Consider the following 25163-nt stretch of genomic DNA (forward strand, 5'->3'; position numbering starts at 1 on the left):
AATAAACGAAAGTCCCCAGGAATCGGAGTCGGGCGTCACGTGCCTAAGGCTTGCGCGGGGAGAGGCTGCGTGGGAACGGCGCCCCCGGGCTGGCGCCCCCTGGCGGCCGCCGCGGCAGCAGCGCCCCGCCTTCGGCCCGCGGCCGCGGCTATTTTTAGCGACGCCGCCTCCTTCCCGCGCAGGAAACGCGCGGGCCGGTAAAGGTCAAGGGTGACGCGGCTTGGGGCGCGCACACACACAGAGACACAGACACGCGGGAGCGCTCCGAGCCTTTTCTTGTGTCTTTCCCCCATTTCCTGGCGCCCGGGCGAGCCCCTGCCCCGCGCGCGGCCCCGCGCCGCCCGCAGGCCCCGTGCAGGTGTGCGGCGGGAGGCTGGCAGGAACGCGCCGCCCCGGTGATGTTCGGGGTGTGTGTGTGGGGGGTGAGGGGAAGTCCGCGCCTCCGTCGAGTCGGGGCCCGCGTGGCTCGCGCTCCTCCGTCCTCCGGGCCTGTCACAGAGACAACAGACGGCGCCGTTAACCCCGCGCTGCGCAGGGCACCTGCGGGGACGCCGGAGCCCCTGGGTGCTCCCCACCCGCCCCTCCAAGCCCCCGGGGCCAGGGACGCCGGCAGGCCCCCGCAGGGCTAGTGTGTCCTGACCTCCCCCGTGGCTGCTGACGGCCTAGGCCCAGTCCTGGCCTGGGTGCGCGCAACCGCGCCGGGGAGCAGGGGAGCAGCCTCCCCTCCCGGCAGAGGCTGCAGGGAGGTAGAGGGGCGGGAGCGGGGAGGGATGTCCTGGATAGAAAATGCGGCCCCTGGGGCGTTGGCCCTGACTGCTCTATCCAGAAGTTGCTTTGAGTTTTAGAAGCACTAAATAGGGGGAGAAGGGAAGGGGCGAGGCGGGGGGTGGGGTGGGTGGGGAGCTGGGGAGGTGAAAATCCCACGGCTGCCTCCTTTGACTTTGAAAAAGCTTCTTTTTTTCTGGGTTCGCCCGGAAGCTGCAGTATGATAGAGCCGGGGCTAGAGCGGCTGCAGACCTTGGGAATGAAACCCGGGGAAGGACATTTCCGGGCACAGGTAAGTGCGCAGTGCCTGTGGGAAACGGACCCAGGCAGTGGGCTGACCCCGCGCAGTGGGGCCTGGGACCTGCCGCTGAAGGGGCAGGGGCGATGAAGACCCCGCTCAGACTCACCTCTCTGCGACCCGACTCTTCTGCTAACCTGGATACAGACAACACACAAAGGTCACCGCCAAGGTCTCCCCACCTGTCTTTGCTGCGGGGGGGGGGGTCCCCTGAATATTCCCCTCCCGAATTGCCATGGGAGGTGCAGTGCATGCACAGCCGTCGTCAGCCACACATGGAAACGGAGCAACCTTCAGGCTAGGGAGGTGGGCGCAGACCTCCTGCGGTTCTTCTTGCTCACCCTTAGGCGCCAGAACCAGCTGGGCCCTCTAGAGCCTGTTTGCTCCCTACCCTGGGGGTGGGGAGAGGTTAGCTCTGAAGGGCATGGGAACTAAGCGGGGAGCCTGCAACGACATGGGGCGTCTGCACTCAGGGTGAGTAGGAAGGGCACCCCCAGCAGAGCAGAGCAGAGTTCCAGGACGAGGTGGGCACAAAGGTGGGGCAGAGCAGACTGGGGTCCCAGGCCACCCTGAGTCACACTTGTGTGAAACATGAGTCTTGTGCCAAGACATGGCACTGAATAGCCACGGACACACAACAGGTTCTGACGTACTGCACTGCATGCACCCTGTTGCTGCACTGTGGGTTCTGATGTCCTACTTAGTGCCACATGTTCTGGGCACCGAGTAGAGGGAACAGCATGACCAGAACACACTACATGCTCTCTGCCTTGGGAGCTGATGGGCTGCAGAGATGCAGTTATAGCCCTGGGAGTTCCTGTTCAGATGCTCAGACGCCCCACAGTATTGCTGTCACTGTGTTTAAGTAAGACACGCAAGGATGAGGGTGAAAAGGGTCAGGTGTGGACCCAGACCCAGTCCTTGCCTTGGCCCAGCCACTCCTGTGGGGACCTCAGCTCTTCATGGTCCTAGGTGGTCCTAGGCCTCGCTCCTGGCTTTGAATAGGCCTTGCTTGTCATAGCAGGACTGTCCTTAGCTGACCTCTTTGTCTTGTCTTCTCCCCAGGGAAGCCACAAAACCATTGTGACTCTAGCTCCCCTCTTCATTTTATGAAAACCTATAACTTTAGGATGCCTTTTAGCTGTTGCTTCTTTGTGTCTCCTTTTGTGCTGCAGACACCTGGAGGAGTCATCTTTGGCATGTTTCTGTATCTGGTTCGAGTCCTGCTTCCTAACCCACCCCCTCTATTGCAGCACCAGGAAGCCCCTGTGGATAGAGGAATGGACTGCACCACCTGCTGGGTGGAACCTGACTTCAGACTGGGAGAAAGGGTGGCAGGAAGTGGGTGGGGATGCTAATGACCTTGGAGACAAAGGGTTTGGGGCATGACCCCCAGCCCCCAGGCCGCAGGGGTTCTGCTGGGTTGCCTTTACCTCTGTCTTTCCCATTCTGTATCTTCTCTTCTTCTTCCTCGGCACCTTCCTCTGCTGTGGAAATAAGTTTAGGTTGACCAGAGACCCTTCAGTGCAGGGTGGACGTGGTGACTGGCGAGGCCGGGGGTGCGCTCCAGCTCTGGCTGCACCCACCTCAGCACTGGGGAGCGGGGTCCAGTAGCCCTGAGCGATGGCCAGCAGAGCCATCTGATGGGACCCACTCTGCTGCTGGTGACCAGGGGATGGTGGGCGTGCCAGGCTCATCTCCCTGAGGAGACAGTGTTTCCTAGGGATACTCTTCACATCTTGCATTCAGAGTCCAGAAAGTCACCATACAAGTGCACCGTGTGGGGCCCCGGCGCGGTGGCGCAAGTGGTTAAGGTCCTCGCCTTGCACGCCCGGGATCCCATATGGACGCCGGTTCTAATCCCGGCAGCCCCGCTTCCCATCCAGCTCCCTGCCTGTGGCCTGGGAAAGCAGCAGAGGACGGCCCAAAGCCTTGGGACCCTGCACCCGTGTGGGAGGCCCGGAAGAGGCTCCTGGCTTCAGATCGTCATAGCATCGACCGTTGCGCTCACTTGGGGAGTGAATCATTGGACAGAAGATCTTCCTCTCTGTCTCTCCTCTCTGTATATCTGCCTTTCCAATGAGAAAATAATAAAAAATAAATCTTTAAAAAAAAACAAGTGCACCGTGTGGGAACACCTAGATTAACATCGCTGCCCCGCTGGCGTCCCCTCCCCACCTTAAAAGAAGGAAAAAGGAAAATCTAGTGTTTCAGTCAAGGACCAACTTAAAATGCCAGCACAGCACCACGTGGTGATGTGTGAGAAAGGTGGGGCCGTCTGTGAGAGTTTCTCCAACTTTTGGAGGTGGGGGACCCTGGCGGGAGGCCGCAGGCTGATGTGCTCAGCTGGGGGCAGCAAGAAGGTGCGGTGAGTATGCCAGCCTCCGGGTGCTCACGTGGCACTGGAGCCTGGAAGACTAAGCCAGGTCCTGGCGTGCTCCAGCAGGGAGAGTGAAAACCACGTCCCATCTGGGATGGGGAAGGAGGTGAGGACTGTCTCTTGGAGAGCCCAGTATCTGCCATCCCACACAGGGAAGGCGAAGCTGCCCAGGAAGGGATGGGCATACACTGGTGGGGGGGCTCCCCACTGGGCACACCTACCCCGTGATGCGAATCAGGTGCAGTGATTCCTAGACCCCTTCCCATTTCTTGGATCCCATTGTTTGTGAAAATGTTTTCCCGATGTGGAGACAGGCAGGGTGGACTGGCCTAGGATGTATATAGTCTGTGCAGCCCCTCTCCTGATGGAAGCCCAGGGCTTTGCTGGGGAGGAGGGAGGCAGGTGTTTTGCTGCAGCCAGTGTGGCACAGGAAGGGGGCTTTACTTCTGCATTTTATCAGAACATTGTGCCAGGTGGTCACTTGCTGCGTCCATCTTTAAGGCAACTTCCCACCTGCACTATCCCCCATTCTCCCACTGGAAGAGGTCTCCCAGGGTCCCCATAGATTTTGCTTTGTAGGGGATGGCTATGTGCTGGCCTGCTATTGTGTGTCATGGCATACTTGAGCCTCCTGGGATCAGCACCTGGCCCACTGAATTTGCATAAACCCTGGCAAGCAGCCGCAGGGCACGAGAGAAGTTAACCGCCATGGCCCGAAGCCCCTTGGGAATGGCTTGTAACTGGTGTCTATGAATGGCTGGTATCTGTGTGAGCGACATCAAGGAGTTGTCCCCAAAGGCCCTGTCTCCTTCTGATGTGGTTCAGGGAGGGGCCGGAGACCAGGCCAGGGGAACATAGCAGAGTTAGAGACCCAGCAGCCATCTCAGCCAAGTTGGGTTTAAACCAGCTGGGTCTCACAGTGGAAAGCAGGCTGCCCTGAGGCAGAGCTGTGGGCAGAGCCTGGGGAGCCCCTGCCCTGCAGGTGTAAGACTTGCCCACGCAGTTCCCAAGGCACACGCAGGACCTGCCTTCCCCAGGCTGTCTCTAGTGAGGTGTGCCCAGCATGGTGGAGACTTCCTTAAGCTGCTGCCAGAAGCACACAGCAGGTGGGAGGAGACAGGCAGACTCTGGGCATGTGCGAGTGGGGTGCTGGGGAAAGAGCAGCTGGCTTCCTGGTTGCCATAGGAACCAGCGGTGGTGGGAGGCTGCAAGGCCAGTGCAGCTCCAGGGATTCCAGGGGCGACAGTAGTACCCTCTCTCTCTCCTTGGCTCTGTGTCAGGGAGAGGTCTTGGGTACTGAAGGTGGGGGTGACAGGCCCAGGTCCAGAGCCTCAGGTACCACTGGGGGCTGAGCCATGGACCACAGGAGGGACTGGGGTCTTGATGCCAAATCAAGGAGCATTGGAGGGGAGATGGTGCAGGTGCACAGGGATCTCTGGCTGGGACAACAGCTGAGTTCCTGACCCTCAGAGCACTGGGCTGATTGTGTCACTGTCCCTACCCCAGGCTCATGTGTGGGTGCCACTGGCTACCATGTCCCTAGAAGGCAAAGACTGAGTGGTGAGTGGAATGATGTGGTGTGGGCCGGGCAGTGGCGGTCACTGGGGCATGCATGAGGCTTCACCTGATCGCAGCTCCTTCACCAGGGATGACATGGTGTTGGTGATGGAGTCAGCGGCCACCAGCAAATCACTGCGGAGGTTTCTCCTGGTACCTGAGGGGAGATGCCAGGGTGGTGGGCATGGAGAAGAGAGCTGGAGGCACCTTAGCCCTTCTCCTCACTTGCTCGCTGCTCTGCCTGAGCTTCACAGAGCTGGGTTCCAGGTTGACAGAGCCCCACCCCACTTCTCAAGGTTGCCAAACACTTGCTCCTCACGACCCTGGCAACTGCACCCTCCCTGCGTCCTTCCCATGCTTGCTCCAAAGGCCTTCCCAGCTGGCTATGTGACCTGAGGAAGGATGCTACCCGCTGCCTCCTCAAGGAGGCAGAGTTTGAAGCACAAGTCCTGCACTATCTCCCCATCACAGCAGGTGCACACCTCCCATGGCCAGCAGTGGCCCATCTTAAGGAAAGGGACCAGCAGCTGCCTCATTCCTATCTGAAAATCCAGCATGGTTTAGCTAAGACCTAAACTGCCCAAGCCTTCACTGGGAGTCTGCATCCCAACTTTTCCCAGGTTGCACAGCCCCATGCTGTAGGCACCCACCTTGTGCAAAGGCCTCTTGCACATCTCCCCCGACGCCGCTCAGCGAGTCCTGCGGGCAGTGGGTGGGCGTGGAGCCTGCAGACGTGGAGCGGACAGGCATGGGCATGGAGCGGCCACCTCCGTGCGTGGGTGATGTGTGTGGTGATCCTGTGGCCTGAGCCTAGGAGGGCCAGAGAGTGAGAGAGAACAGGTGAGTTCAGGGATCCGACGTCTCTGATGGGGAATGTGAGGTGCAGCTGCTGTAGGCTTTGGTGCTGTGGAGCAGGTCATGCATGAAAGGCAGCTGTGGGGCTGTATATAGGACAGACAAGAGGAGAAGGAGGAAGGGGGTAAGGGAGTGTGTGTGTGTGCGGGAACATCAGGAGCCCCAACTGAGAATGGGTGGGAAGGGAGAGGACAAACTAAGCTGGGTCTGGGTCGGGCCAAGAGGAGGACGCAGGGCGACCCAGAGGCCCTTTCTGTTTGTAAACTGCGTTTGTTCTCATGTGATCCCCAACAGCCCATGGGCACAAAGGGGCTGCCTTTTCACCTCTATTTAATAGGAGAAAACCAAGAATGAGAGCCAGAATGTCATGCCTGGCTTGCCATCCTGAGAAAGCTGGCACAGCCTCTCCTTGGGGAATCAAGCTGCTGATTCTGGGTGTAGAGAGCCTGGGGCAGGCTGTGTTCCAGGGCTGGGGTCGGTGAGGCCTATCCTGGGGCCCTGGTCAGACATGCACAGTCAGGTCTTTTGTGTACCTATGGTGGAGGCTGGGGAATAGGACACCTGTGAGGCAGAGGTCAAGTTTTCCTGGTGAGAGCTGGGGACAGAGTCAGAGTTGGAGCTGATGAGACAAAGCCGGACGGAGGCAGCTCACAAGGGTCGGGGCTTCTCCTGGGAGTAGGGGATGCTGGGTGTGGCACCAAGATGGGGTTTTTCTGCAGAAGCAAAACTGGGCAGATGCAAGCTGCGGTGGGAGGAGGCCTGCGTGTGGAGAGAATCATGCTGGCAGGGACGCAGCTGGGAAGCCCCAGGTAGACAAGCTCTGTCTTTACTGGGTGGGCAGCGGAGGCACCCAGGATCCTTGGTGCAGAGCCCTGGCTGGGGGGAGCTGACTTCTACAGCAGCATGCCCTGTTCTGGTGTGGGTCTGTGCCAGCTCTATGAGTGTGCAGGAACTAGAAGATGTGGAAAACCAGAAAGTGTCACAAAAACCTGCTCCCAATGGAAGCCGAGATCCTGTGTTAAACTGATTTCAACTGCAAGTGTTGCAGGTAACTTGGAGGATTCCTGTGGCCACAGATTCTTCCCACATTCAACTCTCTTTTCTTACCCCTTCTGAGGCAGCCATTGCCCAAGATCTGGGTGTGAAACTTCTCACCCAAGTGCATCTACCCAGCTACACATTTTACGCTGTTGTGCATGAATTGTCTTATCCTGCAAGCACCGGTTTGCAATTTGCTTTTGTCACTTAGCATCCTTACTGGGCTCTGTCCATTCAAAATGAATCAAAGTAACAATAAAGGCTACTGGGGCGGGGGCTGGTCCAGTGGGGTTATTGAGGGTCACTCTGGGCTGGGCCACAGAACCCACTGGTTTGCTGAAGATGGAGGGTAGAACAGACTAATCAACTATCCCAGCAAAGCTTGACAGCAAACTTCTGGGCAAACGGAATCTCGAAGGTGGACTATGACAGCCAATCGACCTTGGAAGGATGTCCTCATTCTTAGAGTGGTAATATCAGCAGCACCTCAGGACTATGGGAACAACATGAGCGGAACCCTCAGAACATGCTCCACAGTGGGGACCCTGGGATGACGTCAGGTGGCAGTTCCCCATCCCCAGGTACTGGGGCGGTTGGGAGGCTGGGCGTGGTATCCTCCTCTCCCCCATACACGGGAAGAAGAAAAAGAAAATGTGTGAACAAAGGTCTTATCCACTATCCCCTGATCTTCGACCCTTCTCACTCTAAGAACTATGTAAACATCATCAATAAATTCCAAAAACAACAATAAAGGCTACAACTGTTAACATTTATCAAGGAAAGCATAAAAAAATTTAAAAATATGGCTGAAGTAAGTTTCTTAGATATGACACCCAAACAATGGTATGTCAAACACAATGAATGCCATCAAAATGAAAATCTTTTGTTCTTCAAAAAGCATCATTAAAAACTGAATGTAGCACAAAAGTGCCAACCATATGAACTCCACAGGAGAACCCTGGAGAAGCCTCACGGTCTTGGCTAGGAAAAGCCACAGAATAGACTTTTGTGTCTCAGAGGTCAACATTAGGAAGCTGAAGCCAAACCACAGGCAGGCAGAAACCTTTGGCATGTGATGTGTTTGATAACGGATCTGAATGTGAAACGCTTCCAGCTCAGTAGCAACAGGCCAAATAACCCTATTTTAAAATGGGCAAAGAATCTGAACAGCATTGCTCCTGAGATACAGTGTTCCCAATGAGCGCATGAGAACATGCTTGGCATTACCAGACTTCAGGGAATTCAAATCAGAACCACACTGTGTCCACTAGGATTACTATAATAAAAGGGGACGGATGACAAGGGCTGACCAGACTGTGGGGCTGTAGGGACCACCAGGCAGAGCTGAGAGGGTTGGAGAACACAACAAATAGCTGCTTTGGAAAGTTGCTCAACAGGTTAAATATATTTTTTTAAGGAATGTATTTCAGATTCTTTTAAAAAAAGATTTATTTATTTTTATTGCAAAGTCAGATTTACAGAGAGGAGGAGAGGCAGAGAGGAAGATCTTCCGTCTGATGATTCACTCCCCAAGTGACTGCAACGGGCAGTGCTGCACCGATTTGAAGCCAGGAACTTCTTCCAGGCATCCCACACGGGTGCAGGGTCCCAAAGCTTTGGGTTGTCCTCAACTGCTTTCCCAGGCCACAAGGAGGGAGCTGGATGGAAAGTGGAGCTGCTGGGATTAGAACTGGCACCCATATGGGATCCCGGCACGTTCAAGGCAAGGACTTTAACCACTAGGCCACCGAACCAGGCCCTCAACAGGCTAAATATTGAGTGCCGTGAGACCCAGCAATTCCAATCCTAGACATATACCTGAGAGAGATGCCAACATGTCCATACAATAGCCTATAGCAAACATTCATAGCACCATTACCCAACATAAGCCCAAAGGGGCCAGTGCTGTGGTGCAGTAAATAAAGCTGCTGCCTGCAAAGCCAGCATCCCACATGGGAGCTGGTCTGGTCCTGGCTGCTCTATTTCCAATCCAGCTCCTTGCCACTGGCCTGGAAAAAGCAGTGGAAGATGATACATGTGTTTGGGCCTTTGCCACCCAGAAGGGAGACTCAAAGGAAGCCCCTGGCTCCCAGCTTTTGCCTAGCTCAGCCTCACCATTGTGAGGAGTGAATCAGCAGATGGAAAATCTCTTGCTTCTCCCTCTCTGTATCTCTTTACTTCCAAATCAATCAATCAATCAAGTTTTAGGAAAAAATCTAGGCAAAAAGCAGAAACAACTCAATAAAAGATTTAAAAACAACAGTATATTTACACAATTAAGTGTTTTTCAGCAATAAAGAGAGTAGTGTGAGTATTATAAGATCGATTAACCTTGAAAACATTTTACTAAGTGAAAGCAATCAGTCACAAAGATCATATAGTCTATGATTGATAGGGTTAATTGTTAAGGTGAATATATTCCTAGAACTCTGGAATCTCCTAAGAAAAACCCGCATCCACCATGGGAAAAATCCTGTTTTCTGAAAGACCAGGAAGCAAAAAGGAGATAGGAATGATCCTAGGGTTTCTAGAATTCCCAGATAGGACAGTTACCTTCGAGGCATGCTGTTTTACTGACTAGATTGAAGTGATAGGATTGGAATCCTGAGCTTTTGCTTGTAAATCTTTATTGAAGCAATTGGATCAGAATCTTAACCATTGTAAATTTTTACTTGCTCTATGTCACAAAATAACTCCCCATTATGTATTTACCTGATATCATGTAGGTATTGATTTTCCCATAGATACTTGTTATAAAAACCCCACACTTAATTTTGTTCAAGGTGCTTCTTGCTCATGACAAGAGGTTGCCCCCAGACTGGAAATTAAAATCATTTCACTCAGGACGGGTGCAATAGTTTAGTGATTAAATTCCTTGCCTTTAATGTACTGGGATCCCATATGGGCACTAGTTTTAATCCTGGTGGCTCCACTTCCCATCCAGCTCCCTCCTTGTGGCCTGGGAAAGCAGTTGAGGATGGCCCAAAGCCTTGGGACCCTGCACCCGTGTAGGAGACCCGGAAGAAGCTCCTGGCTCCTAGCTTCGGATTGGCTCAGCTCCAGCCACTGAGGCCACTTGGGGAGTGAATCATCAGACGGAAGATCTTCCTCTCTGTCTCTCCTCCTCTTTGTATATCTGACTTTGCAATAAAAATAAATAAATCTTAAAAAAAATCTTTTCATTCACCATGGACACAAAATTAAAATCATTTCACTTGCCTTAGAGTTTTATTCGATTTTACTGAACCCAACAATGATGCTACTTCCATGAACTGTCTACAACTAACAAGCAAATCTACAGTGACAGAGGCTAGACTAGTGGTTGTCCGGGGAAGGAGTAACAACGCGTGCTAATGGGTATGCGGTTTCATTAAGGGGGTGATGATGTGCTCTAAAATTGTGGTGATGGTTCTTGTAGAACTCCATGATTACATTAAAAACCACTGCATTTCATGCTGTAAAACAGCAAACTGTATGGCATGTGAATTATATCCCTATGAAATTACTATTAAAACCATGCCATTAAAAAAACAAAGATAAGCCCTGGGCTGGGAAAAGTATTTGCAAATTAATAATTTGCATCCAAAACACATGAGTAACTCTTCTAACTCAATAATAAGACAAATAAGCCAACTGAGAAATGGACAAAGGTTTTGAATAGATGTGTCACTAAGATGATGCACCCACATGGGAAACCTGAAAGAGCTTCTGGCTTCAGATTGGCACAGCACTGGCCACTGAAGCTGCTTGGGGAGTGAATCATTGGACCAAAGAGCGTCCTTTGTCTCTCCTCTCTGAATATCTGACTTTCTAATAAAAACCAAAATCTAAAAAAAAAAAAAAAAAGAAAAAGCAAGATAGCCCCTCCTTCTCCTGACAGTTCACTCCCCAACATTGACTGGGGCTGCTCCAGGGCCAACACAAGAATTGGGGAACTCAATCCAGGTCTTCCAGGTGGGTAGGCAGAAACAAGGCTGTGGTTCCAGCAGTCAGAGCTGCTGCTTCTGGCCACAACTGCCTCTTCCTGTGTAAGCCACGGGGAGACAGCTAGATGGCACTTGGAATATTTCCCGGAATAAAGCCCTGTGATCCGTGTTCATTGCCAAGAGACCCCAGCTCAGCCTCAGTTCTGGCTACTCTAAGCAGAGGAGGGCGTTCTTCTGAAGCTGAGTCATGGTCACACAGGGCGTGTTTTGCTTCCAACCTGCTACCCCTGACAGAGGTCAGATGCAAAGGGAGCTGATGAGTGCGGGGAACAGGGCTAGCAATTGCAACGGAGGCTTGAATGCAGCACAGGTCAACCAGGTAAACCCAGTAAGCAGCTTGTGGTTCAGATTTTCTAAACAGAAGCCTCCGGTAGTGGGGGAAAACTGTGCTGGAAGAGCAGGGCTAGGTGAACAGGACAACCAACCAGGGCAGCTCTCTGCCCTGCTGGCTCTTCACTCACCAATCGGCAGAGACCCCTGGTGCCTGGGCAAAGCTGCTCCAGATATCTACTTGCGAGCTCATGGGGCTCAGGAGCTTGTGGCCCTGCTCTGGGCCCAAGTTCACCTTCTATCCCAGGACAGAGAGTCACCAGGTCACACCACAAACATGGGGACTGGGATCCGTCTTTGCTGGCTGCCTCAGGTACGTATCAGAGTGTGAGGCTTCTGAGGCCAGAAGGGCCTGGGCCAAGTCAGGCCCTCTGTAGTCTGAGGCTTGATGTGCCCTCGCTCAGGACAGCCCAGCACTGAGTGAGAAACGTGAGCCAGGCGAACACGGGGATTAGACCAAGTGTCTGATCTAGAACACAGCATCTGCCGTGAGTGCCAACACAGGTGGAGACGATGCCAAGGAAGGTGAGCTGAGGACACTGCCGGCCCTGGCCGGCCCCGGCTGAGCACAGACAAGGACTAGCCTGCTGCAGTCTGGGTGGCGGCCAGAGGGCCAGCTGCATGGGGATGGGTGGAGAACACTGTCTTTAGCAGCAGAATGAGCCTGCTCTGCTCTTGGCCCTACCAGGCACTCCCAGCATGAAGCTTAGCACGTGGCAGGGGCCCCACAAATAGTATTCCTTTCTCTTCTTCTCATGAAGCAGGTCAGACTATTTTATTACCTTGGTGCACAGGACAGCTGGGTCATCAAACTGGGAAGGCCGCAGGTAGAGCTATTGGAACCCGAGAGCTGACACCCTCCGTGGAGGGTTTCCCCTGCCCCCCTGCCAGAACGCAGAGCAAAGTCGGCCTCACAGTAACAGAGTGGGAGACACTCCAGTCTCCGCCGCTGTCTGCCTCATGGACACCTGCCAGGTAGCAGATGGCCTGATGGGCGGTTACCTTCACTCTGCAGCAGCAGCTTTAATTTCCATAGACTAGCCTTTTTGCTGCCGATTTTCAGAGGTGCACTCTCTGCAAAACAAAAGGCTGTGCCAGGAGCAAGTGGTGCCAAGTCTGACGCTTGGGCTAGGTGCTGCGGCCTGACACACTCAGAACTTTTTTGTTGTTGTTGTTGTTCCCTTCAAAAAAGGCCAAAAGCCCTAAAGTGCCTTTGATCTGGTGCCGGAGGTGATTGTGCAGGAAGAGGCAGCTGGCTCAGTGGCTACAGCAGGGACCTGAGCAGACAGGATGGCAGGTTGTGTGGCCATGCTGGCTGTCCTGCTGCATCACATGAATGCAGCTGCCAGGGAATCAGGGCTGGGGAGAGAGGCCACAGCTGGTGAAGGGTGGGGAAGGTGCAGCAGCCAAAGATATCGGCAACCTCTGGGCAGCATCAAAGGCAGGAGACTGTCTGGAGACCACCTCTGCCAGCAGGTCTCAGCGCAGTGCAGACTGCTAACAACATGTTTGGATCATGAACATCTGGGAGAGGAGTTGCCTAGCTTCACGATGTGGCTCTCCCCACAGTTAACTTGTATCTAGCCACCACATGCGTCTGCCATGTCCCAAGGGTCCCCTACATGGGGTTCCCAGGTCACTTCAGCGGAGTGCCTCTGCACGGGGTTCCCAGGTCACTGCGGCAGAGCTCAGATCACCTGCAACCATTGCTTACTATGGCTACCATTAGGACTAGCTGCCAGAGGTTGGATCAGGACACACTAGGACTGCTGGGTGTCCTGAGTTCATGGAACTGGCAGCTGGTAGAAGGCTATGGCGCTCAATCTTTCTGATTCTGTCACCACTCATGACTTTCTCCAAGATAGCAGGGCACTAGGGGCAAGGTTTCCCCTTACCTTCCTCAGCGGGAGGAAGATGGCACATTGCCCAGTGTCTTTGTTGGGACACTGAACGATCTCTTAAAACTCACTATAGGGCCCGGCGCGGTGGCGCAAGTGGTTAAAGGTCCTCACCTTGCCGCCCGGGATCCCATATGGGCGCCGGTTCTAATCCCGGCAGCCCCGCTTCCCTTCCAGCTCCCTGCCTGTGGCCTGGGAAAGCAGCAGAGGACGGCCCAAAGCTTTGGGAACCTGCACCCGCGTGGGAGACCCAGAAGAGGCTCCTGGCTTCGGATCGGCATAGTATCGGCCCGTTGCGCTCACTTGGGGAGTGAATCATCGGACGGAAGATCTTCCTCTCTGTCTCTCCTCTCTGTATATCTGCCTTTCCAATGAAAAAATAATAAAAATAAATCTTAAAAAAAAAAAAAAAAAATCTTTAAAAAAAAAAAAAAAAAAAAACTCACTATAAACCCACAGCTCAAAAGAAAGGTGAGGGCCGGCACCATGGTGTAGTAGGTTAGGCCTCTGCCTGTGGCGGGGGCGGTAGGTCAGCATCCCATACGAATAACAGTCCAAGTTCTGGTTGCTCTACTTCCAATCCAGCTCCCTGGCTTGGAAAAGCAACGGAGGATGTCCCAAGAGCTTGGGCTACTGCATTCCCATGGGAGACTCAGAAGCTCCTGGCTCTGGATAGCCACCTGGGGAGTGAATTAGCAGATGGAAGATCTCTCTCTCTCTCACCTCTCTATTTTTGTCTATCAAGTAACATTAAGTACATCTTTTATTTATCTGAAAGGCAGACTTATAGATGTAGCGAAGAGAGAGAATAAGAGAGAAGTCCACTGCACATGCTGGCAGGCACAGGAACCAGAGCTGGGGGCCACCCAGTAGGAGTAACTGGGGGTCGCTCTAACTGGGCTGCAGCTCCCCCTGGTGTACAGGAGGGCCAGGCCTCAGCACCTACTGGTTTGCAGAGGAGGGCAGAACAAATTGATTCACTAAGCGGAGCTTGACAGTAAACTTCTGGGAGGTGTGCTATCTCAGCCAATCGACCTTGGAATTTCCTCATCCTTGGAGTGATGATATCAACAGCACCTTAGAACCATTAAAACCACTTGATCACACCCCTCAGAAAATGCTCCACATGGGGACCCTGGATGACATTGGGTGGCAGTTCCCCATCCCAGTACTGAGGCGACTGGGAGGTGGGGCGTGGTTACTCCCCTTGTGTTCCTCCCCTTCACCCATATACAGCAAGAAGAAAAAGAAAATGTGTTAACAATGGTCTCACCCACTTTCCTTGATCCTCGACCCTCCCCACTCTGATCAACTATGTTAACATCATCAAAAAAAAAAAAAAGGAAATAAAAAATAAAAAGAGAGTAGGAGAGAAAGAGAAAAAGGGAGAGAGAGAATCTTCCATCGACTGGTTCCCTCGTCATATGGCCTCAGTGCCTGGGCTTAGGCCAGACTGAAGCCAGGAGCTGGAAGCTTTATCTGGACTCCCACCTTGGTGGCAGCGGGCTCAGTACTTGATCATGCTCTCTGGCTTTGCCAGGCACATCACCAGGCATCTGGATAGAAAGTGGAGCAGGTGGGAACTGAATCAGTGGCTCTACAGGATGCTGGCATTACAGGTGGCAGCTTAAGCTGTCAAACCTTACCTCTTTTTTCATAATACACAATAATATAGAGCTCTGAAGGATGCATGTGTAGGCAGCTTTGCAGAGCAGATGTGAGCAAGAATCCATGTGGCCTAAGAGACTACCTCGGTTGCAATTAGCTGTCTGTCTGCATTGCCTCTGACTGTACAGAACGCTGTCCACGCAAACATGTTTGGAAGCCAGCACTTGGCTGTTGTCCAGTGAGCATTGTCTGTCAGTTTTTTGAAGTTCTCATATGCGTCTTCAAATACTTGGCAGACTTGACTGCTTGGCTGTCGTTAACTTGTGACGCCCAAAGGCCCAGCCAGACCCACTTCCGCACCCTGACCACCTTCCTGTTCTCACGGTTTCTACAGTCTCAGGTGGCCAGCATCTTCACACCCAGATCATCTTTCCCTTGTCCCTCTGGGTGATGCACTGCCGAGATCTGGGCTACAATGCTCGGAGGAGGCGGCACATCCCATGAGCTCTATGTTCGTCTAGGTGGGGTGTATAGGGAACATCCCTGGAGGTATTGGGGGGTGGTTCTCAAGTGCCAAGTGCAGTAAGGCAGAAGGACAGCTCAGGACAGTTCGGAGCATAGTGGAGGGACACAAGCCGGTGAGGGCCTGCTGCTGGAGAGGCTGGGCAGACACTGACAAACCGCACAGGCCTTGTGCCCACTCTTCCCGCTGTGAGCCCCTTGTAGGAACTCAAGGGGGAGGGAGTGTAACACTCCTGTGTAAACACACCTATGTTTAACATCATAACCGTATCTTATCTTTGAGAGGCGTTGGAGAGCAGGGAGGGGGGAAATGGGTGGAAACAGAAACATAAAACAGTGAACCAGGGCCCGGCGCAGTGGCCTTGCACATGCTGATATCCTATATGGTTGTCGGTTTGTGTCCCGGCTGCTCTACTACCCATCCAGCTCCCTGCTTGTGGCCTGGGAAAGCAGTCGAGAATGGCCCAAAGCCTTGGGACCCTGCACCTATGTGGGAGACCTGGAAAAAGCTCCTGGCTCCTGGTTTCAGATCGCTTCAGCTCCTGCCATTGGGGAGTGAACCAGCAGATGGAATAGCTTTGTCTCTCCCTCCTTCTTTGAGTCTGACTTTCAAAAAAAAAAAAAAGAAAGAAAGAAAAACAGTGAACCTTCAAGTCCCTAAGCTGCCAAGATGGTAAACTCTCTTTGAAAGTCATTGGGGGGTGGTCCGTGTATATTCCTAGGGTGCAGCTCAGGGCACGGGACTGTGGGATGGACAGCCACTACACAGCCTCGGGCGTTACTGACGGGGTGGACATTCAGGAGGGCAACAGCTGTGCTGAGCTGGCTTGTGCTTGTGATCTAAGGGCAGTACAACCAGCCATGAAATGCCCATTGTGCTACTCAGGAGGGGTATTTGTGCAAAGTTTTCCTTTTATCAACCAAGAGGCCAAGTTCACCGCTTTAACATGTGATAAAATGCTGCTCAACATCAAAATGAATGGCAATCCCTCCCCTAGCAGGAGGAAAGTGATCCGCACTTCTGTCTCACGATATGGCAGGGCCAGAGGGCCTGTGGAATTCTAAGAACATGTGGACCTGAGTCACTTCCCAACAAGATGTGAGTTTAAAGGTTACCTGAACCAGGAGTGGGAGTGGTCCCCATGGCCAGTTGGCACCAATAATTTCTTCATGGACAAAGAAGAGGTTTTTCGTTTGTTCATGTGTAGGTCTTAAACAACAATAACAACCTACTTTCTCTTTAAACCTCACAATATTAGTTGCTTATGAGGCTTGTGGGAGCCCCCAAGGTTGAACTGTGGCTAAGAAGCAGAGTCAAGACTGGAGATGGGGCTTCCAGGAGTGGCCTCAGCATGGTGGCTGGCCAACTCATCTGGGTCTGGGAAACCAGAAAGGGTACAAGAGCAAAATCCCTCCTGATGGCCCAACCTCCAGAAGCCCACATCCCCACACATCCCTCAGACCACATGATTTTCACAGCAGCGGTGACATTGCCCATTCGCTGACCACTGGGTCCAGAACATAAACTAGGTACCTCCTATCCTCATGTGATTTCCTGGCCTAATGTCACAGCTTTTATACCTGACACAGGCTTGTGTAGAAAAGGTCATGATCTTCTAACAGGATGGATCAGTGAGAAGTAGGGGTGGGGAGTACTGTCTGATGGAGGCTGGAGCAGCTCACGGCTCAGGGGCACTGAGGGTCATTAATAGCATTGCCCACAGGTGCCTGGTTGGCATGCTGCTCCCCTGCAAGCTGAGTCATTTCTGACACTGGGTTTTTTTTTTTTTTTTTTTTTGCTCAAACCACTTCCAAATAATTAAAAAAAATATCTATAGATATTCTGCATCCTATATATTATCAGCATTAAAAAGGGAGAGAGATTTTATTCTACGCAATCTGTATCTGCTATTTAGACAGCAGCAACAGAACTAGTAATGATATTCATGTGTTACCTTGACTTTCCTGCTGATAATATTGAAATTTGTGTCTGATTTGTGAGCCATAATCTAGTCTCTTGAATGAATATGTTATATGGTAGGACCCTGAGCAAGATGGCTGCTATAGGTGATTTTTTCCACTATGATTCTTATAATCATCAATACAGAGAGCTATAAGTCAAAATGCTGTGAATGTGGCTAGCAGTGTTTTTCTTGCAGCAAAAAAAAAAGATGTTTACTGAGGCTCCACTGTGTGGCAGGTGGGGTGAGAGGCTAGGGATGCTACAGTGACAGAGGCAGATAATTTAATTACAGTGTGACGGTGACCAGGGCCCTGATCACCTTTGACTCCACAGACCCCACTGCATTCCCAAGTGTGCTCAACCACAGGGTAGGTCGGGAGCTACAGAGTCCCTCAGCACCAGATCTTATCTGCAAGAGCCAGGCAGTTCGGCCCTTCAATAGAATCCCTCCATCTGAGAAAAGACAAGAGAAAGGGGTCTCAGGAGGGATGGGAGGAAAGACAAGAATTTCCAGCCCAGGTACTCATGCCACTCAAGCTCTGGCAAAGTGGCTGGGGTTAGAGGGGAACCAGGGAAGGGCACCAGAGCTTCTTAAAGTCACAGTCATTACTCACTTCTCTTACACTCACTTAAACTCAGCCCTATCCTGTGACACTGTGATGTAACAAGTCCAAGTGTGGTTTTCCATCTGAGGGTCCCCATCCGAGCCTTTCTAAAACCCTTGGAGTCATCCTTGGGATGAGGCATTGTCTCCGGCAATGGGATGACTGGTGGCCAGGGACCCATGGCTAGCATCGAGCAATGTGGGGTGCTGTGTTTTGCTTTCTGATATGAGTGCGCTCTGGCTGGGCTCGGTTAGTCTCTGTCTGTGTCAGTGAATCTACAGGTGCAGAGCTGCAGTTAGCCTGAAGCCACTAAGTGCAGACAATAAGAAACAGGGACAGAGGCTACATCTCCTGAAACATTTCCGGGACATGTGCTTAACCTTGGGTTCTCAGAAAGACCTTGGATTCTTGGAAAGTCCCAGGAATGTGAGAGTGCTTATCACAAGAAACTATCCCATTCCAGGATGGATCCTGCTTTTCTTTTACAGCTCATGCAGTATGCTGATTGCCCCAAATTGGTTTCTGTGCATAGAATTGGAAGGACCTGTTTGCCTGGTTCAATTGTTTGCTACTAGACAGGGTGAAGCACTTACTGACTGAATAGTTTAGAGTGCACGATGCTTAAATTAATTTGGTATCTGTTTTATGCCACTATAGTTGACTGCATAATTTGTATTGTGGACTGATATAAGCTTGGTTGATAGAATGATTTGTATCATGCACCAGAGCTCTCTTAGTTGATTGGATAATTGTTCCTTAAAAACCCTTGAACACAGCTGATTGGGGCTGCTCCCTTCTTCCACTTGCACTGGTATGGGACAGTCCACTGGTTGGTGCCAGTTGGTGAATAAAAACTCCTGGATTTCTAGAAGTCTGCTTCTGACTCATATTTAGGGAGGATCTCACCAACTACAACTCAGACGGGACAAAGGCCAAGTCAAATCAACTCTTGTCAGCACACCCTAACACCCTACGCTGCTGCTGCCTTCTCAGCCTCTTGCTGATAGTCCACTCCTTGACCCCTCTCTTGTCTCTCCTTTTACCACCAATCTTCCTGTTCTCTCTCCTTTACTCTGGAGCTCCACTGCTTCCCTAACTTGGAAATACAGTGTTTTGTATTCTTTTCTGTTTGTTTTATTTTGAGAAGCAGACGCAGACAAAGAGACCCAAATGGTCTCACGGGTCAAAACCTTGGGCTGGGGCCTGGCAGCATGGCCTAGCGGCTAAAGTCCTCGCCTTGAACGTGCCAGGATCCCATATGGGCGCCGGTTCTAATCCCGACAGCTCTACTTCCCATCCAGCTCCCTGCTTGTGGCCTGGGAAAGCAGTTGAGGACGGCCCAAAGCCTTAGAACCCTGCACCTGTGTGGGAGACCTGGAAGAAGTTCCTGGATCCTGGCTTTGGATTGGCATAGCATCGGCCGTTACGCTCACTTGGGGAGTGAATCATCGGACGGAAGATCTTTCTCACTGTCTTTCCTCCTCTCGGTATATCTGATTTTGTAATAAAAATAAATGAATCTTTAAAAAAAAACAAAACAAAAAAAACCTTGGGCTGAAGTCAGGAGCTGAGAGCCCAGTGCAGGTCTCCCGGATGAACGGCAGGTGCCCTGGCACCTCAGCCATCAGAGCTGCCTCCTCAGGATCTATGGTAGCAGGCAGCTGGAATTGGGAGCTAGAGCCAGATTTGAGTCCAGGTGTTCTACCGTGGCACATCAAACCACCTAGGCCCAACACTGTCCCCTCACCTTTTTTTCAGCTATTTTTAAATTTTTGATCATCTTTACATAGTAAATTAGGGCACAAAGGTTCAGGGGCTACAGGAAAATTGGTAAGACTATTATTTCCTCATCATTTTCTTCCTGTATCTGGGGTAAAGGGGGAGATAAAGGGAGAAGCCCCACACAGTCTCCCAAACATCCCAGGCCCCTGATGTGGGGCATGCTCCGAGGGTCCTGCTCAAGTGGTTTGGACAGTTCAACAGTTCTGAATTGCTGCCAGTCTCACCATTCCAGGCACGAGGAGGTCGCTAAAGAATCCAATGATTGACACAGTCCATTTTAGAGTCTCCATTTGCCCTGTCTTTCACTGCCAACATATGGCAGGGGTAGTTGATTTGTTCTGTCCTCTGACTTTTCATGGTTAGGGTTCTGAGTCTGGCAGTTTGATTGGGGAGATTCCCAAAGAAACTTTGTCTGAGGTGTCCCCAGACCAGATTCTTGTGTGTACTTGGCAAGTACAGGACCCAGTACAGTCCACTGCCCCAATCAGCTGGTGGTTGCAATTGCTGGGTCAGTTCTGTTTCCAGCCCTGTCTTCACTGGAACCAATGGGTATTGAAGTCCAGCCTGATTCTACCCAGCATACACTCGGCCCTCACATAAACCAGTGGGAGCTGCAGCCTAGTTGGAACGACCCACAATAACCCCCACCAGGCCTGCCCCCTGCCCTGGTTCCCATGCTTGCCAGTATGTGCAGCAGACTTGCTCAGTCTGTCCCACATTCCATTCAGCTCTCATATATGTCAATGGGCATTGAAGCCTAGTTTAACCTAACCAGCTCAACTATCTAGCTCACACACATGCTGTTGGGTTCCTTTCTGTCTTGCTACCCCTTCCCCTGTCCTGGTTTTCATGCTCTCCAGTGGGAGTGGTAACCCAAAACAGCCCACTATTTCCCTTCTAGGCCACTCCCAGTCCCAGATAATGCCCTCTCCAGGTGGTTCTGGAATTCAACTTGACAGATTTAGCCTCTAGTGCCAGCCCCTGCCAACTGACACCATGGCAAAGCCCAACCATCCCTCACCCACTCCAATTTCTGCTTGTACCAATTCGAACAGTCAGCCCAACCTAGCTTCTCCCTGATCTAGTTTACATGAGGCCCAAGGGTTTTGTAACCCTGCCTGGCCTGGTCTGCCTCCATCCCAACCCATGCTCCCCAGTGGGAGTGGCTGTCCAACAGGGGAGCCCTCCACATTCCTCCTGCCAGCTCCGCCCCCTCCCTCCCTGGTTCTCACGTATGCTGTTGGGCGCTGCGGCCACATCTGGTATGGGTCACCTCACCTTGGCATTCCGTAATGTGCACTGGTTTTTGTCACGACTGAACCTGGCTTGACCCACACTCTGTTCCGGTGCTCTGATTTGTCAGTGGGTGATGTGAACTGATTCAGCCTGGCTCCTCCATCAGAACCCCTCCCAATGCCAGATTTTGTGCATACCAGTGGGTCCATGAGTCAGCACCACTCAGTTTACCTTCTGTCCTAGTAGGAACAGTGGCCTTTCCTGACTGGCCTTCAACTCAATCTGGTTCTTACTGTTGGATGTTTCAGCCCAGCCAAGGTTCGTCCGTATCCCCACACAGCTCACACATGGCTCGGTAGGGGCTGAGACCTAGCCTACATCTTCCCTTGTCCTTCAGAGCACCAGATGGTGTTGGAGTCTAGCCAGGCTTGGCGCGTCTAGTCCCAGTCCACATTTGTGCCAAGGGAGACTACAGCCATATCCAGATCAGAATGCAGCCCCCATTCCAGCCCCTGCGCTCCTTGGTGGGAACCTCAACTCAGCTAGGGCATCCCCTTAGCTCCCCAACTGGGCCAGTTCCCAGCCACAGATCATGCACATGCCAGTGGTTGCTCTGACTCAGTTTGGCACAGCCCCTCGCCTGTCCCGGCCCCTGCCTGAGATGCTGTAGCTTAGCGTGTCCCCTAATCTTAATCTATAACACAAATACATATGTGTTTTTAGGAAAAAAGGGTTAATGCTTTTGAATTCAACATTCTATACTTCTGTCATGAAAAAACCAAAAAGCCTCAAGGTAAAGTAAAAATCAGCTTTAGCTTATTTATGTATGCTCTGCAAAGCTTACTGTGTTATATAAACAAATGGTGTTACAACTGTGGATCGGCTGTCAGTGGATTTCCTTGTGTGGCTTTCAGGAAGCATAAAAACAAACACAAACCTTCTCCTAAACACCATGCAACAGCCATGCAGCTTGGGGCCACCTGAGCCCCCTTCGGAGCCGGCAGGCACTGGCAGCATCCCGGGTCTCTGCTGTCATCAGTACCTGTGTCAAGAGGCCACAGAGCCGGGGCATCCAGAAGTGGTTCAAGGACATGGGGCATCGGAGGTCATCCAAGGAATCATCTGTGTCCATGCACAGTCATTTACAAGGGAGTCCCAAGCCTCAGGGCACTCCCCACCCCCACCCGGAATCCTGGAAGTTGCTTCAAGCAGCTAACGTCACCGAGGACACAGAACAGCAGACAACAAAAGAACCGGAAGATGTGGTGGGAGCCTGGCCGATCATGCATAGTTAAATGAACACAACAGATGTGCACTCAAAAAAAAAAAAAATCCAACAAGCTCTGGTTTCAAGAACATGCTCCCTAGGTAAACATGACCGCCACTCTCAGGGCCTTCACGGCTCCTGAGGGTCTCGTGCACGGCCCATTCCTTGAGATGGTGAGCAGGGAGGAGAGGGGACAAGCTCTGACATTTATAGGAGGACCAGGAAAACATGCAAAGGTGCAGGGCTCTGGCCGAAAATTCTGAAGTTCACTTACTGCCTGCTTTTGCTCTTCCTCCTAGAGGTGGTTGAAAATGAAAAAAGGTGGAGAGGAGAAAAAGAAAAAAAAAAAACAGAAGAATTAATGCTCATTGCCACAAACACTGGGAAGTGACGGAGGCAGAAGGCAAGCGAACCAGGACTCATCCATCACATGAGTGTCGGCCGAACACAGCCAGGGTTGGCTTCTCTGCCCTGCCTATTCAACTTGATGCTCACTTTGAGAGTTGGGAAGAGAGAACCTCAGAAACCATCTAGCGCAGCTTCCTTATTTATAGGTTAGAGAGGCCCAAGGAGCTTGACCTGCAGAAGTTCACGTAGCTATTTAGGGTCAACTGAAAGAGGAAGTTCATGAGCAAATCAAAAGTCCTCAGCACTGTTGCTGTGCAGCAACATCCACCTGTGCCGAGATACAGTTACCTGGACAGCGGTTGTCCAGGTGGGATGCACATACCTGTAGCAGCAGGCAGCAGCAACAGCACCAGGGAAGTTGTTAGAGGTGTGGATTCCGTGCCACACCAGGGGCCTCTACTGAACTGGGTGCAGCTTTCAGCTTGCTCTCTTGCTCATTATGAGTTCCCACCCAGCAACTCCTCCTGACTGCAGGGGCCCCTTCCTAGTGCTGAATGTGTGGGAGCCCCACTCCTCCACTGCTGCTCGATAGCTGTTTCTGGGACTGTTGCGCATACCCCCTTCTCTGGGAACCTGGAAACTGCTTCGGGACGCTGGAAAGCTTTCCCAAAAACAAGTTTCTCAACCTCACGGTTCCGTGAGCTTACGCACAATTTCTTGTGCACAGGAATAGGAAATCAAGATCCAGAGTGTTTCCAAGATACGTGGTAGTAATGGCACAATATGCTCAGCAGGTGCCTGCTAATCACTAGCTGGCCAAATGGACCCAGGACACGGGATGCACACTTTCGGATTTCTCTCCAATCAGCCCTCCATCCCCCTGTTTAACATGGGTCTCCTCACTTCCTCTTTCTATGCCTTACCAGGGGTAGATGTAGTCGGGGCCTGCTCTTCGCCCTGGTATGTTAATCTACAGTGACTGCAAAGGTCTATCTAAATCAGAAGTACCCACACAGGCAGTCTATACCGGCTGTGTGTCTAGGAGGTCTGGAGTGGACCGATGCTCCTGACCCAATGCGATGGCAAGGAAGATCTCAGCGAGACAAAGAAATTACAAAAAGGAGAGTATAAGTAACAACGTAGGGAGAAGTTGGTTTTGATTCCTGCCAGGGAGAGGTGTGGACTAAAAAATTGTGTGAGAAGACTTCAGTTCAGCCCGGAAAAGGACTCTCCATAGCCAATGCCAGCTGTCAGTTGCTCAACCAGCCCCAAACTCCCACAGGCCCTGGTGGGGTGCCTGACATTTCTGGAGAAGGGACACTTTCCGCCTTGGCTTTGGGTGAAAGGGGTTGGGGCTTGAGGAGCGACATCTTTTCCTGGGGCTGTACTTCCCTAGAGGGGGTGCGACACCTGTCTGTCTCACATGCACTTGGCAGAGCTAGCAGCTACAGCAGAACCACCGGACAACCGAAAAGAACGTGTTTCAATTGCTGGCGCAGAATTTCGGAACGGAAACGGAGATGGCAGGGGAGGGACGGGGGCTGTGCTGCTGGGCTACAGCTGCTTTCTGAGGTCAGAAGACGAGTGAGGGATTTCTTGGGACTGTCCCTGAGCCACTGCTGCACTGGCATGGACCTCCCCGGCCCTGGCTCAGCAGAATGGGGAGCTGCAGAGGGCAGAGCTTCCCGCATGCGTGTCTGGTGAAGAGCCAGAGTCACCGTATGTGCAATGGCCACATGTGTCAGCTTGAGATGGGGCTGGCAGACAGGGCAGGGCTGTGCTCTCAGGGCTTGGCAGGGTAAAGGGTACCTTGGACTGGTGCCATGTGAACTCACCAACAATTCCCCCCTCCCCCCACAACCATGCAGCCTCTAAGACTCTGTCAATATAGGGGTCAGGCCAAAGGCGTGCCACCTGGGGCTATCAGTCAATCACCTGCAATCAACAAACACTGTCCGAGGACATTGGGCCTGGCCAACAAGATTTAGTGGGGTCACAACACTTCAATCGTAAGGTCAAAACTAGAACAACTTCTGTCACCTAGAAACCTCTGAGCTTCCCTACCCCGGGCAGGAGGGTGGGGGGAGTAGTCAGCTGAATAGGCCCAAGGAAGGGCATGGCTGTCGTGGTTACTGATAGGACATTCATGCTAACGCCACGACAGTAGATGCAAATGTGGGACAAACAGAAAATGCGAGAAAAAGACATCAGGGGTATGAATTAGAGCCTGAAAAACCAACAGCCACTCCCTCTCTCCCAGGTGAGCCAGATGTTTGAGATGGGGTGGGGTGGGGGTTACCTAGCTACACTCACTCACTCATCTGGGGGAAGACGCAAGGAAAGACATGCATCCCACCCTTACACCAGAGAAGATCCCGGACCCGCCTTGGGAACAGTGGTCAGTCTATTCATCTCCCTTCACCAGATACCCAGTGGGACATCTTCCACTTACTTTGTTAAATAAACAGCTGTTACTCTTTAATCCTGCCATGTTCTCAACAAGGGTAAGCCTTTTGCTGAGAGGACAGGCCAGTGGTACAGTTGGTTAGGCCACCACCTGCAAAGCAGTCACCATTTCAGATATAATTTCCCAGTTAACACACCTGGGAAAGCAGTAGAAGATGGCCAGGCAAAAGCTATGAGCCTGCAGCTCCAACTGGGTCTCCCACAAGGGTGCAAGGGCCTGGATACTTGAGCCATCTTCTGCTGCAGGGAGTTGGATCCA

At 52.1% G+C, this 25163-nt stretch overlaps 1 protein-coding gene across 1 annotated transcript in view; it reads right to left on the reverse strand.

Annotated features, from left to right (window-relative positions):
* Positions 1-1171: 1171 nt before the first annotated feature.
* Positions 1172-25163, reverse strand: part of DTNB (dystrobrevin beta) — a 220691-nt gene continuing 196699 nt past the window's right edge. The window contains exons 16-20 of the mRNA XM_040992931.1: positions 22365-22385; positions 5651-5810; positions 5068-5157; positions 2497-2550; positions 1172-1200 (exon numbers count right to left, since the gene is read on the reverse strand). Coding sequence (XP_040848865.1) covers positions 1196-1200; positions 2497-2550; positions 5068-5157; positions 5651-5810; positions 22365-22385 — 330 coding nt within the window. The 3' untranslated portion in view covers positions 1172-1195. The remainder of the gene's footprint in view (positions 1201-2496; positions 2551-5067; positions 5158-5650; positions 5811-22364; positions 22386-25163) is intronic.

The sequence above is a fragment of the Ochotona curzoniae genome, unplaced genomic scaffold (genome assembly GCF_017591425.1).
Source record: "Ochotona curzoniae isolate NIBS_2020 unplaced genomic scaffold, NIBS_Ocur_1.0 contig_883, whole genome shotgun sequence".
NCBI lineage: Eukaryota > Metazoa > Chordata > Mammalia > Lagomorpha > Ochotonidae > Ochotona > Ochotona curzoniae.